Raw genomic sequence first — 14910 nt, forward strand, 5'->3', positions numbered from 1 at the left:
TCCGACATACCTGAGTGAGAAGAAGATCCAGGAGATCAAGACCCTGGATGGTCTTTCCTACCAGGAAGCGCGCCGTAAGTTTCATTCTATGAATACACCTGCCCGTACACTCGACTATAGCTTGATAGCTCAGAGTCTTCCAGGTTCGTCATTTACGACCAAGACACCTGTCCAGACCGCTGCGCCCAAGGCGACTGTTGCTGCTCCCAGCAACGTCGCAAATAGTCAAAGCTCGAAGGGGGGGACCACCCCACCTTCGACCAACCAGAAGTCTGTGCCGGCTTCGTTGACCAGGGCTGGGAAACCATCTCCCAGCCCGTCTAAACCTGAAAAAAAGAAGGGGAAGAAGAGCGCCCGTTCTGAGCGCTCTCGGCCTTCCCCTGCGAAGGAGAAGTCATGCCCCCCATCTGGAGGGTATGAGTCTGCGCCAGGAGGCACTCCTGCTCCCAAACCTGCGCGCTCTCCTCGTAGGGGACCCCCACGCGCCCGAAAAGTGTCGAAGTTCTGGGCGGCACCCCTGCCATCTTTTGATGACGGGATGGATGTCGCGCTGTCCTCTACATCTACGGATGTAGAATTAGATAGTGTTTAGGCTAACGAGCATTTTTCGCTCATAACCTAACACTCCTTTTACAGTCCACACTATGGCACTGTTACAGTGGAATTGTAATGGTTATGACAGGCATCTTGCTGAGTTACGTCAGCTTATTAGTGAGTACGCAGCGAGTATAGTCTGTATTCAGGAGACCAATTTCAGACCTGGTCATCATACGGTCTTGAGGAATTTCAAACTATACTCGACAGAACGATACTATGCTCACCGGGCTTCCGGAGGCGTTGGCATTTTTGTACGTTCTGATAGCTACAGCGAAGAGGTTCCATTACGAACCCCTCTAGAGGCTGTAGCTGTTCGCGTCTCGCTGCCTGTCATAGCAACAGTGTGTAATGTTTATCTTCCACCAGGCCAGCATCTGAACATCAATGATGTCGCTGATCTTATAGATCAGCTTACACCACCCTTCCTCTTATTGGGCGATTTTAACGCCCATCACCCCATATGGGGCTCTGAGACGCCTTGTCCCCGAGGAAGAGAGTTGGAAACACTTCTAACAGATCTGGATTTATGTATTTTGAACACAGGGGAACCAACTCACTTTAGTGTACGTTACGGCACATACTCTCGCATAGACGTAAGTCTATGCAGCCGAACGTTGGTTCCACTGTTTCGGTGGAATGCACACGATGATCTCTGTGACAGTGACCATTTTCCCATTATTCTTACTTTGTTGAAACATAAACCCGTCGAGGCTCCCCCTCGATGGATTCTTAAACATGCTGATTGGCCAAAGTACACATCACTAGCTGTCTTTCACGATGATGTCAGGCGGACCGTCGGCGAGGAAATAACTTACGTCACCCAAGTTATTCTTGCTGCTGCTGAGGAGTCCATTCCGTTTTTCTCGGGGGCTCCTCGCCGAAAACTCGTTCCTTGGTGGAACTATGAAATAGCAGCAGCCATCAAAGAACGCCGTCGCGCTCATAAACGTTACCGTCGACAGCCTACTGTGGCCAACTTGGTAACATTTAAGAAACTCCGCGCTAAGGCGCGAGTTCTTATTCGACAAAGTAAGAAGGCTTCATGGGAGAGATATGTGTCGTCCATGACGTCGCATACTCCATCATCTCATGTGTGGACGAAACTTCGACGAATTTCGGGTATTCAAGGATCATCTGCTGTACCGGGAATTTCCATTGCAGGCAGTGTCGCCACTGATCCCCTCGCGATTGCTAATCATCTCGCTAGTCATTTCGCGGATGTCTCTGGCTCCGGGAATTACAATCCTGATTTCCTCCCTCTGAAGCGGGAGGCAGAACGTCATCACCTTAGTTTTGCCACCCCAGCTTCAGAGGACTACAACGTGCCCTTTACGGAGTGGGAACTCCGCAGCGCCTTAGCGCTTTGCAAGGACACGTCTCCTGGACCGGACAACATCCATAACCAGATGTTGAAACACCTTAGTGATGATAGTTTACTATATCTCCTTCGTGTGTTCAACCGAATCTGGACAGAGGGTGATTTTCCGTCTCAGTGGCGAGAGGGCATAGTCATCCCTGTCCTCAAGCCTGACAAAGATCCTAAGTATGCAGGAAGTTACAGACCGATTTGTCTTACAAATTGCCTGTGTAAGCTCTTTGAGAGGATGGTAAATCGCAGACTTGTGTGGTGTCTGGAGAAACAAGGACTCTTGTCCGAGTACCAATGTGGATTTCGAGCCGCTCGATCCACCGCAGACCACTTGGTACGCCTGGAGAGCTCTATCCAGGATGCGTTTCTCCGCAAACAGCACTTGGTAGCTGTCTTCTTTGACTTGGAGAAGGCCTACGACACCACCTGGCGATATGGCATCCTTTCAGTCCTGCATCAATGGAGATTCCGAGGTAACTTGCCGGTATTTATTGCGAATTTTTTGTCCCTCCGTCTATTCCGTGTCCGAGTAGGGAGGACATATTCGCAATACCACGTTCAAGAAAATGGAGTACCACAGGGATCGGTTCTTAGTGTCACTCTGTTCGCGATTGCCATAAACGGTATTGTTGCGGCTGCTGGTCCAGCCGTAATACCGTCCCTATATGTGGATGATTTTGCTCTGCACTATAGCTCGTGCAGTATGGCAGTCGCAGAGCGACAGTTACAGCAAGCTATTAGGAGGGTGGAGAAGTGGACCTTAGAACATGGCTTTCGGTTTTCTGCCGCAAAGACCTCCGTTGTCCACTTTTGTCGTCAACGTACACTTCACCCTCATCCTGAGCTTTATCTAGGTAATGTCGTTCTTCCAGTTGTTGACACCTACCGATTTCTTGGGCTCCTTTTTGACAGTAAATTATCGTGGGAGCCACACGTGCGGCAGTTAAAAGTGCAATGCACTAGGAAGCTTAATATCCTTAAGTTTCTTAGCAGCACTTCTTGGGGGGCTGACCGCACGGTGCTCCTGCGATTCTATCGGGCACACATTTTATCCCGGTTAGACTACGGCAGTGCAGCATATGGCTCCGCAAGACCAAGCGTTCTTGCGAAGCTGAACAGTATCCACCACAGCGGGGTTAGGTTGGCGACGGGAGCTTTTCGTACAAGCCCCATCGCTAGCCTGCTCGCTGAGTCTGGTGTGCCGCCTTTACACCTGAGGCGCCAGCAACTTTTACTTACATATGCTGCAAATTTGCGACAGATGCCACTTCATCCCAGCTATCCTTGCGTGTTCAACAATGGCAACCGTTTGCTGTACGCTGCTCGTCCTCGAGCGACGCGGCCGGTTGGGATACGCTTGGATAACATTTCCGAATTGTTTGACGTACCTTCGGTTCCTTGCCTTGTCAGACAACCAAGTGGGGTACCTCCGTGGGTCGTACGACGACCTGAAGTAATCCTGGATCTGCACACTGGTCCAAAGGAAAACACGGACCCTTCGATTTATCGGAGGCTCTTCCTGTCCGTTGTTGGCCGCTATCCAGGTTCAGTCGTCGTCTACACGGATGGTTCAAGGTCAGATACGAAGGTGGGCTGTGCGTTCGTTGTTAACAATGATAGGTTCCTTTTTGCTCTTCCGGCAACCTGTAGTGTGTACACAGCAGAGCTCTATGCTATCTATGAGGCTCTGCGGTACGCACTGTACAATGAGCGCCGACACTTTCTTCTGTGTACCGACTCCTTGAGTTCGCTCCAGTCTATAGATACCTGTTTCCCTCGGCACCCTCTGGTGCAGCTAATCCAGGACCTGCTGGCCGGGTGTTGGGATGCTGGCACCAGAATCACATTTCTGTGGCTCCCAAGCCACATGGGCATAGAGGGAAACGAGTTAGTAGATCAGGCTGCCAAGGAGGCAGTTACACTGCCCACGTTGCCTTTCCAGGTTCCAGTAAGTGATATTCGCTCCCAGCTGAGACATCTTGTTATGTCCCATTGGGAGATGGAGTGGCAGGCCATTCCACTTCCCAATAAGCTGAGAGCGATAAAAGGAACAACGAAGGTATGGAGGACTTCCCTTCGGGCTTCGCGGAGGGAAGCCGTGGTATTATGTCGTCTTCGGATCGGCCACGGTATCTTGACTCACTCGCATCTTTTGAAAGGAGAACCCCCTCCGGTGTGTACCTGCGGCGACCATCTTACCGTGGTGCACATCCTTACGGAGTGTGTGGACCTGGTCGATCTGCGCCGTAGTCTTAACCTTCCGAGTACTATCTCCCTTATCTTGCGTGATGACGAGCAGTCAGCAGACCTCGTCATCCGCTTTATGAGGGATAGTGGACTGTTTTCTCGTGTGTAATGCTGTCCTTTGTCCTAGTGTGTTTTGTGTCATTTTCGCTTTTATCCTATTGACTTAATTTTAGTTTGTTTTGCGTATTTTAATGTGTTATTTTAACGTCTCTCGTAAATTATGTACTACCAGGCAATGCCTTATTCTTTTGTTTTCCTGTAGTTTCTCTTATTTTATTAGAAAATAAGGCATTGCGTATTAGATCCACTGATTGTTTTAATCTCACCCTCATTTTTCTCCATCATTTTTTTAAACTCTAGTCAGTGGATATGTTTTTTAAAATTTTAACATCATCTCTCATGTCGTTTATCACGTTCCATTAGGGGCCGATGACCTTCGATGTTAGGCCCCTTTAAACAACAAGCATCATCATCATCATCAAATCGGTATTGAAGGTTAACTGCTGCTCTATAAAATAAAATATGCGTATTATATTTTAAGCCAGTTAAAATGTGGTTCGAGCAGGTCAGAAGATTATGAAGTACTATAAAAATATCTTTGTCACTGGAAGAATATATATGCAAACACAATATTACTTACATTTTCTTGTCACGAGGGTAGCAAAAGAAAGACAGCGCATTCTTCTCTACTTCATAGTTACTGCAGCCAAACACAGCATATACCTTTCCTCTCATGTTGAGAGGAGATATCAAGGAATGACACACGCTACTACTTAATTATGTCAACTCACTGAAAACATATAAATAACATCAAAAACTTCACACACAAATACACGTGCTCTTATGACAGAATCAGTAGTTTTCAGGTCTACTCGCTAGAGAGAGCTCCAATAGCTTTCCCTCGATATCTCGCTCAGTGTCGCGTATTGTCTCTACTGTATTTGGTATTACTAGCATCGCTCATACCTCAGTCACTTTCATACTGTCAAAGCCAAGGATGAGACTGAGACAAGTCAATTAAAGTAACAAATTTATACTAGCCCATTACCAGAAGACAGAGTGTACTGTAAACACTACATCCTGCCAGCAAAGGCATAATAATAATAATAATAATAATAATAATAATAATAATAATAATAATAATAATAATAATAATACTCTGTGAGTGTGCATAGTCGTCAAAAAATGTGAATGTGGAATTTTCTACATCTCCTGAAAAGCTTTGCACAAGTTTACAGTACCTTGTCTCTGTACCTTTCCATATTATTTGTAACTCCAGAACATTTGTGCAGAGCAAACGAGTTGGCTGGGCAATTGGGGTCACACAGCTGTGAACTTACATGCCTACCATCAGCGGTCCTGGAGATAGAGTTGTGTTTTCCCATTTTCACACCAGGCAAATGCTGGGGCTGTACATTAATTAAGGCCACGCTCACTACTTCCCAATCTTGGCACTTTCCCATCCGTGCTTTGCTGAAAACCTTTTTGTTGGTGCAATGTGAAAGTCCCTATCAGCTTGCTACCAATACCAACAATTGTAATCAAACTTCCCTTTTTTGTGCTACTCATAAGATTGTAATGTGTTGTTTTCTTCAGACCTTCAATCTGAGTCATGTCACATTGAGAGTACAGTGCCAATGATCTTACTCTGCTACAAATTGCCCCCCTTTTTTGTTTGGATCTGTGGGACACATAGTACATAATGTCTGGCTTAGAGACAGGTTATTCCGAACAGCTTATTCATAGTTTGTCTCAAAATTTTGGCCAAATTGGCTGCGAGGTACAAAGCAGTTGCCTGGTTAACATCGTTATTGCCTTCTCACAAAACCAAATATTAGTCCTGCTTTTTTTAGGCTTACCGAGCAAGTGGCTGTGTGGTTAGGGTCGCGCAGCTGTGAACGTGCATTCGGGAGATTGGGTTCGAACCACACTATTGGTAGCCTTAAAGATGACTTTTCGTGGTTTTCCATTTTCACAGCAGTCAAATGCTAGGGTAGTACCTTATTTAAGGCCACAGCTGCTTCCTTCTCACTCCTAGCCTTTCCCTATCCCATCGCTGCCGTAAGACCTATCTGTGTTGGTGCAAAGTAAAACAAATCGTTAAAAAAAAGTCTCTTGGGCATTTTTCCTGATCTCGTGTTAATTTGTCTCATCTCAATTTTTAAATCATAGATGTGATGCTCTGTGGCACTTTAAGTCCTATGAAGATCATGATTGTTGCTCTCCAAGAATTTTACCGTGTAATTGTGTCCACATTTCGTCTTTGTTGCGAGTTACTGTTTGAATCCCTTGTTACCCTACTTCTCCCGTGTTACATTAAACCGATAGTTTGTTACAGAAAACGTAATTCTAGGCAGATAATAATTACCTTGGTATATTACTTTTGTTTTCAGAAATTGCTTGGAATTTGATTTTTAAATAATGCAGTTCTTTTCATCTCAATATTTTTATATAAAGAACATCTAGGGATGTTTCAAACATATTGTCTTTCACTGTTTGTAATAGACCTTAGTTTAGCCTCTTCTTCCTCCTCCCAGTTATTATATAATTTATTTTATTTATTAGTATTGTACTGCTTTGTTATTTTATAATACTGCATATAATGTAATGTATAATAATTCAGTATGCACACTTCAGTTAATTTGACTGTACACTGCCAGATTTCTGTGACATTTTTACAGTATACAAAGTGTCAACAATAAGTGATTTAGTTGTAATTAAATATTCTCAATTACTCTTGCAGGATGAGGCTGGTGAGAGTCGTATGAGAGTTGCTGGTTACTGTGAGAAGTTACTGTACCATCAAGACAAAAGAGCAATGTTCTATCGAAATTACGATGAACTGATAACGAAGTTGAAGGTTGAGAAAAATATCTCTCAGTTCCAGGTATTATTATTATTATTATTATTATTATTATTATTATTATTATTATTATTATTATTATTATTATCAATAATAATAATATTAGTATTCATGTAAATTTGCACTGTATTGAATTCTGCCCCTTTTCTCTGATTAACTCCAGTAGTCTCTTTTTGTGGGACATTATGTTCTTTTCTTCTGTAAATTCAACCTCTGTGATCCTTTAATCTTGTATCAGGTCTGGCCTCGCGGTGCAGGGGGGCAAGGTGTCCGCCTGTCACCCGGCGGTCCCGGGTTTGATTCCCTGGTGGATCAGGGGTTTTTTATTGTAAATTATTAATACCCCTGGCCTGGGGAGTGGGTGTTTGTGTCGTCCTTAACGTTCCTTTCCTCACATCCAACACACTATACTTCCCCCATTCCAGTTACACGCAGGTTCATACCATATGGTGCAAGTAGGGGCAAAGGATTTCTATAAGTCGACGCCCCAAACAAATGGCATTTATAAAGAAAAATTAAAAAATATTAAAATGCCAACTTAAATTTTGATATCTAATGCCTTGTTTCATATGGTACGTTAATTGTTTACTAATTATCTGAGTGGACAAACTTAAATTCTAAATTTCTACAGCAATGAAGGTAAAAATTCTGTATTAAACAAAAAAAAATTCTTGGGTATTGCAAATCCTCAACAGCAAATACAATCCACACAGTTATGAAGTGTTGACATATCAAGAAAAAATTATAAACCTTTAATGCTATGAAGAAAAGGAGAATGAAGCTTTCACACATTGCAGAAACACTCACTCAAGTTCATCACTGAAAGCCAACAAGAGTTCTAAAATTTTGGGGCTGAGATTTATTCTGCAGACTTTTACGACACAATGATTTGAAAAGAACCTCTCATAGTTGACAGTTACCGTATTTACTTGCTTTCTTGCTTTCCTGCATTCTTAAGCAATTTTTAACCTCAAAGAGGCTGAAGGGAATTATTCAAATTAAATTGTGAATCCCCATATACTGATGGAATTCCACCACATTTGCAATATGGTCCTTTGACAATAGCTTGCACAACATAGATGTCCTTTGAAGAGATGGCTTGTTCCTCTTCAGGAATGGTAATGTGGATATACACTTTGACCATTGGACCGTTGATGGCCTATGCTGCAATCATCTGGTGGCAGAAAGTAAGTGAAGGAAAAGTGGGCAGTAGATTGGATAGCCTACAGAGAATGGCATGCATAGCATAGCGGAGGCTATGAGAACTACACCGACAGAAGCCTTGAATACTTTGCTAGATCTCCCATCACTATGCAATTTCATAAAAGGACAGGCTAGAATGAGTTCATATACTGTAGATTGGCACAAACAGAGTGCTGGAATGCACAAAAACCCAGTCTAGGACACAGTAAAATTAACAGAGTAGTAACAGAGGAAGTTCTACACATGCCTTCTGATCATATGATACCAAAGTACAACTTTGAAAAACCATTTGAGACCCAGATAAAAAAAAGAAGACTGGGATATCAACAAATAGAATACTGAAAAAGAAGATATAGTGTGGTGGACTGATGGCTCAAAGACTGTGGATGGCACAGAAGGAGGGATCAACGGGAGAAGACCTGAGAGATCAATCCAGATGAGCCTAGGCAGACACACTTCAGTCTTCCAGGCTGAAATGATAGCTATCATATTTAATTATTGCACATTGAATATAGCAGGCTTACGCCCAAATACATGTTCACAATACCCATAAAACCAAATGTACTATTCCTCCTACCGCCTCCTACTAAATGTGATTACTAATTTACATCTAACCCAAGACATATAAAACTAATAAAAACAGAGAAACCTTTAGCTCCTATTCGGAGACCTTGGCAGAATGGCAACACTGAATAAAGAAAATAAATGCCTTTCGGTGATAAAACAGTAAAATAAATAAAAACACATCGGCACTCTGTGGGGGTACATAACCTGCCCCCATCCTTCGTGTCAACAACACTCATCTATTCACTTCCTCCTCACACGCACACATCTTAGCAAGCAGCCACTGTCCTTGAACCATGTTCCATATGATTGAACCTGTCTGCTTGCTCTTAATCATGGCGTCCTCTATTGTTCCATTTCACTGCACACACATAACGTTTCTTCAGCCTGCTGAGTTATGCATTAACTACTTCAACTCGAAATATCCTAAACCCCTGACTCGCTATTGAAGAGCAGCATTTAAATCACACTCGCCAAGCCTTCTTTTTATATTTTTTTAAGATACTTGACCATTTCCTCCTCCTATTTTGACCACACATAATTTTTTAACAGCACATAAGCACATAAGTATTTATTTAAATTACCAGCCCTGGTCCATTCATTCACCACCCATTTTATAATTTTCCATTCATCCCCCTGCTTGAGTAGGGCTTGTTCCTTTGGATTCAATAACTTACTTCTTACTTACTTTTTCTAATGCAACACATTCTTTCACCAAGTGAAGGTCAGTGGACGCTTTCTCGCACAATAAACTCCGTGACTTATCTGTCCTTCTAGTCCATCCCTTATTCTTATACAGCCCATAAACCAACATAACAAACCTCTTCTCTCTGCTTTGGTGACTTTATAGTACAGGCTAAGAGAACACCTCCGTACATTCCTCTATCAGACGCTGCCTCTGGATGTCTTTGACTCTCCCTACTATTTCTCTGTCTGCTGTTCTCCTTCCCATACCATACTATCTTCCAAATATACCCCATACTGGTCCTATCCAAATACGCTTTAATTTTTGTAAGCCAACACCCCATATACATATTCTTCAACTGTTGGGAGATACGCTGCTTGCAAAACCACACCCCCTTCTCCTATTTTAAGTCTCATCCAGTATTTTAGTACTCTTGTAACACAATCTGCTTCGATACACTCTCCACACATTAGTAATGCACCGGCATTAGCCGTGCATTGTGGTAATTGCATTATTGTTTTGCTAAATCTGGATATAATCTACTTCAACATGTCCTTTTTGTCTTCTGAACCCCATAGGTCCACCCCGTACAGTACTTTGCCTAGCACCAACGTCTTTAGAACCAATCTCTGCAAATTTTGATTCTAGGATGTTGACCACCGAGAGAGCTGCGGCCTCCTTCAACTTTGCCCTCTTAATTTGGTCCTCCCAGCCTCCTGCCGTGTTTATAATTACTCCCAAATATTCCAGTTTGCTTGCTTCTTCAATCTTCACTCTCTGTACCACCTATATCCTTTCATTCCTCCTCCTAGTCTTACTTACTACCATCACCTTCGACTTCCATTAATTTTCAGGGACCATTTCCTTGCAAACTCCTCAACCATGTTGAGACTTACCTGTAAGCCTCCCTCTGTCAGGGTTAGAAGGATCACATCATCAGCAAATATTAAGCCTGGTATCTCCAACCCATTTACCGCTGGCACTGCCCAGTTATTTCCACCATGATGTCGTTAATGTACAGAAGAAATAATATGGGCAATAACTTACATCCCTGCTGCAGTCCCACCTTACATTCTATTTGGCTGCTCATCAGATTTTCCTCCAATCTAACCTGACAATATACCTTCCCATATAACGCTTGAATCACTTCCCTAATTTTTCCATCAATGCACCTCTACTAACTGTGTCAAATGCTTTCTCAAAATGTATTGCAGCTAAGTACGCTTTACCCCCTATCCTATCCAGATATTTTTCTATGATCATCTTGACGGTCATTATACTATCTATTGTTCTACATCCTCTTCTAAACCCCCCTTGATAAATTGACAATATCGACTGTTTCTCGGCCCAGACACTTAAACCTGTTCGCCTGTACCCCTGTGTAGACCTTACTCAGCGAGTCCAGCAGTGTTATTCCTCTATAGTTCTTTGGTACATTTCTGCAACCTTTCTTTTTATAAATAGGGCATATTACTCCAACTTCCACTCTTTTGGGTACTTCCCCCTTCGAAAATCCTGTTAAAAATTTAACTATACCCTCTACCATCTGCTCGTGTTTGCCTATTTCCTTCCAAAAAAAAAAGTTACCGATACCATTGTATCGTCCCGCTGATTTGCTCTTAAGATTACTCGGCACCCTTATCACTTCATCCCTTGAAATCTCTTTATCAAGTTCCTGAATTTGAACGTCTAAATTTTTCCCTCCTGTCATTTTCCTTTCTACTTTGTTCCATTTGTCTTCACTCCCTAACAGCTCCCAGAAATAGTCAAAACCATTGGTCGTCCTCTATAATCGGTTTGCCAACCCTCTTCCCTCCCTTATTAATTTCATTTATTCTGTCCCATACCCTATGCAATTGTTTCATCTTGTACTCCTTATTTATTAACTCTACTTGCTCTTTCATCCATATTCTCTTTCTCTCTTGCGATTTTTAATTTGGCTTTCTCTAACCTAGAAAAGAGTACATTCTTTCTTTGCATCCTCCCTTCTTCCTAAACTCTTGTAGCACCACCATCACTAATTTTCTTTTTTCTTTACATTCATTGTTGTACCAGCCCTCTTCATTCTTCTTACATCTCCTAGGGATTCAAACATCCTTCGCCTCCCCTCTGACTATTACTTTAATAGCCTTCATGTCATCTCATATTGCCGTTAGCATTCGGGCTGGGATAAAGTTCCACGCCCCCAATAACTAACGACGTCGTTATCACCACAGCCACCAGCCCCAAAGGTTTCCACTGTGCGTTGCCAGCGGTGGGGCTGGCAATGAATACCATTCGCTGCATGTGTATCACTGACGTCTTACACCTCCGAAATGCTGTTATGATGTCCTCTTTATTAGCAAACTGTTGTCCATGTAATGGCTTCTTGCCTTTGGAGATTAGATCATAGTCTCATGCGCTCAGATCAGGCGAATCAGGCGGGTGCGGCGTGCATTTCTGCCACGGAGAACTGCTATTTTAATATATGCTTGTTGCTCCTTCTTGTTGACTTCCATTTTGTGATGCTCTCGCTCGCACACTGAACTTCGGAGCATGCTTAGACCCACACTGTTGTTTACATACACCATCTAGTGGCATCATACGTAAGTACATACCGTACGTTTCCAAATGCATATCTTAGATTTTCCGTGTTGTCTCATGTTCGCAAGAAAAAAAATAGTTGCTATGACTAATGACTCGACCTCCGCATCAATGGAAATGAAGCCAGCTGCTGGTCCATACGATCTACTCCACCCATACCTTTATTGTAATGGAGGACGGCCTTCGGTTTCACAATTGCTTCATTTGTTCGTTTATTCTTCTTCCCCATGTTAGTCATGTGTATGTCTCTTTGCATGGTAGATAGCACTGAAACAGGCTTCTTATATTGCCACATGAGGACCATGATCTTATTACTGTTCCTAGCCACAGCCTCACCTTTCCTGATCTTCAGCTTTTTCAGGTCCTGGGGTATTTGTTTTCTGTTCAGCCTAACTGTGCCTAGAACAATAGTTTTCTCTAATAAAAGCTTCTCAGCTAACATAGGGGATATGTACCAATTATCTATGTACAAAGAATATCCTCTATTTAGCAGTAGAGTCATTAGCTCCATAACAATAGCCTCATGTGAAGGAACACTTTCATCGCCAGTATTTTTGCCCGTGTAAATACGGAACTGATGACAGTATCCACTGTACGATTCACATAATGTATAGTACTTTATTCCAGTTCATGCCCTTTTTGAAGGATTGTACTGTACAAACAACTATCTGCCCCGACATTTCAGTAAACTTTCATCAATAGCAGCGTCCTCATCCGGAGTGTACAGGCTCTAAAATGTGTCATTCAGGTATTCAACACAAGGCTTTATTTTACCTAAATGATCAGTTTTATCTATCTCGTCATTATTCGCAAAATGCAAATAACGGCAAAGTAGTATAAATCGTTTATATGGCATCACAGATCGAAAGAAGGGAGTTTCCGTTGATTTCTTTTTACTCCAGTAAGACCGAAGATTGTCTTTCCTAACCTGTGATTGCAGAATGCATAATGAAATAAATGCCTTTATTTCATCACTAGTTGGATCATACCACTTTGAATCCAGGCTGGTACTTGCAGAAGGCACGTCAATACTGATACAACTATTCGCGTACCTGTTTGTCTCATCACACACACTTTGCCAGAAATCATCACTAAGAAATTTATAAAAAATATGTTTAGGCAAAATTTTGATATTTTTAAAAATAGGATTGACCCTAAGAAGTCCAGTGAATGGTATTTTGGTAGGAATACCTTGTAATGGACAAGCAGATTCCCATTTCCACTCTTCAACTTTCTCTTTTTTCTTACATTTACGTTCAGAATATTTACATCTGCTTCTTCATTCGTATTACTATCACTAACTTCACTAAGCACAAATAACTTATCCACATCACTAGATTCACAGGAAAAACTTTCATATATATTATAATCTTCTTCACAATCACTATTCAGTAAAATATACACGACTTCTGGCTTGGTAATAGCCTCGCGCGTGCTCATCTTTACTCACTGAATACCCGTGACATCAGCTCAATGCTATCTTCAATTTATGCGGTTAATCCCCTAAATATGACTCAGATACAGCTGCTTCTTTCAGATACAGAGAATGATTGTAATGCCATCTGTTGAGTTTTTAATGTACTACTTTTTCATTACCATCGATAAAGCAAGACGCTGCATTACCCCGTCGATTCAATGGTTATGTAAGCCGGGCACAGGCTCGCGCATCCCGTCGATTCGATGGTTAGGTAAGGCGGTGGGTTAAAACATAATTGTAAGCAACGTGTATAGTTCGCGTTTCTAAGAACATTTTTCCCTGAAGTTTTACGATGTTGGTGTTCTTAAAATGTATTAATTATTTATTTATTTATTTATTTATTTATTTATTTATTTATTTATTTATTTATTTATTTATTTATTTATTTATTATAATTGTAAACACTTGTTTTTTGTTTTTAGCATTATTTTTACGTTCAAACCTAACCTTACATTTAACAGCGAATATTTTTAAAAAAAATTTTTTTAGCATGTTCCCTCTTTATGACTTTTTTTTATCCCCACAAAAACATCCTAACCAGTTTTGGTTGTATTGGCTGTGAGAATAGGAATTGAATTTAGATGTTAAAAAAGAATCTGTTCTTTGAAATATTTACTGGTTATGCATTTTTAACATGCATTTATTCCATGAGCCTGAAAAAATACGTGTAACCAAAAAGTAATTCGATGCTTAAGATGATAATCTGTGTCTTATCCATAATCATTGATCTGCATTTTGGGCTGTTGCCCAGGTTGCAGATTCTCTGTCAGTTGTATACCCCGTCCTCTATTTAATGATTTCAAAGAACTTAGAAATTTATCGAACATATCCTCCCCCCGTGGGTGGGGGACGCAGATGAAGAATACACCCACGGAATCTCCTGCCTGCCGTAAGAGGCGACTGAAAGGGCGACCAAGGTATGATTGTATTAGAACCATGAAACTACTTGTGCTTAGTACCACAACGCAGGGAACACCATGGGTCGCGTTTACTTGTGTGTAGTACCACTATGTTAGGTATTGTGATTAGTAGCAATAGAGTATGCCGGCTTTTACAGTACCTGTGATAGGTACTATCTGAGCGTTACCATGGGATGAGGGAACCCATGGTTATGGCTTGCCTATAATTAGTACCCACTATATGAGGAACACCACGGGATAGTGCAAGTCCCTCTGGTTAGTACACTTATGTGATGAACATCATAGGTTTGTGTTGCCTGTAAATGGCGCTGCAGTGTGTGAAACACCGTAGGTCTGTATTACATGTGCAAATTTCATTACCTGTGAGTAGTACCATAATATATGGAATACCGCAAGTCTACG

At 42.0% G+C, this 14910-nt stretch overlaps 1 protein-coding gene across 1 annotated transcript in view; it reads left to right on the plus strand.

Annotated features, from left to right (window-relative positions):
- The window catches only part of LOC136864121 (dolichyl-diphosphooligosaccharide--protein glycosyltransferase subunit 1), a 271291-nt gene that overhangs the window by 204467 nt on the left and 51914 nt on the right, over positions 1–14910 (plus strand). The window contains exon 8 of the mRNA XM_067140725.2: positions 6957–7100. Coding sequence (XP_066996826.2) covers positions 6957–7100 — 144 coding nt within the window. The remainder of the gene's footprint in view (positions 1–6956; positions 7101–14910) is intronic.

The sequence above is a fragment of the Anabrus simplex genome, chromosome 2 (assembly GCF_040414725.1).
Source record: "Anabrus simplex isolate iqAnaSimp1 chromosome 2, ASM4041472v1, whole genome shotgun sequence".
NCBI classification, from domain to species: Eukaryota; Metazoa; Arthropoda; class Insecta; order Orthoptera; family Tettigoniidae; genus Anabrus; species Anabrus simplex.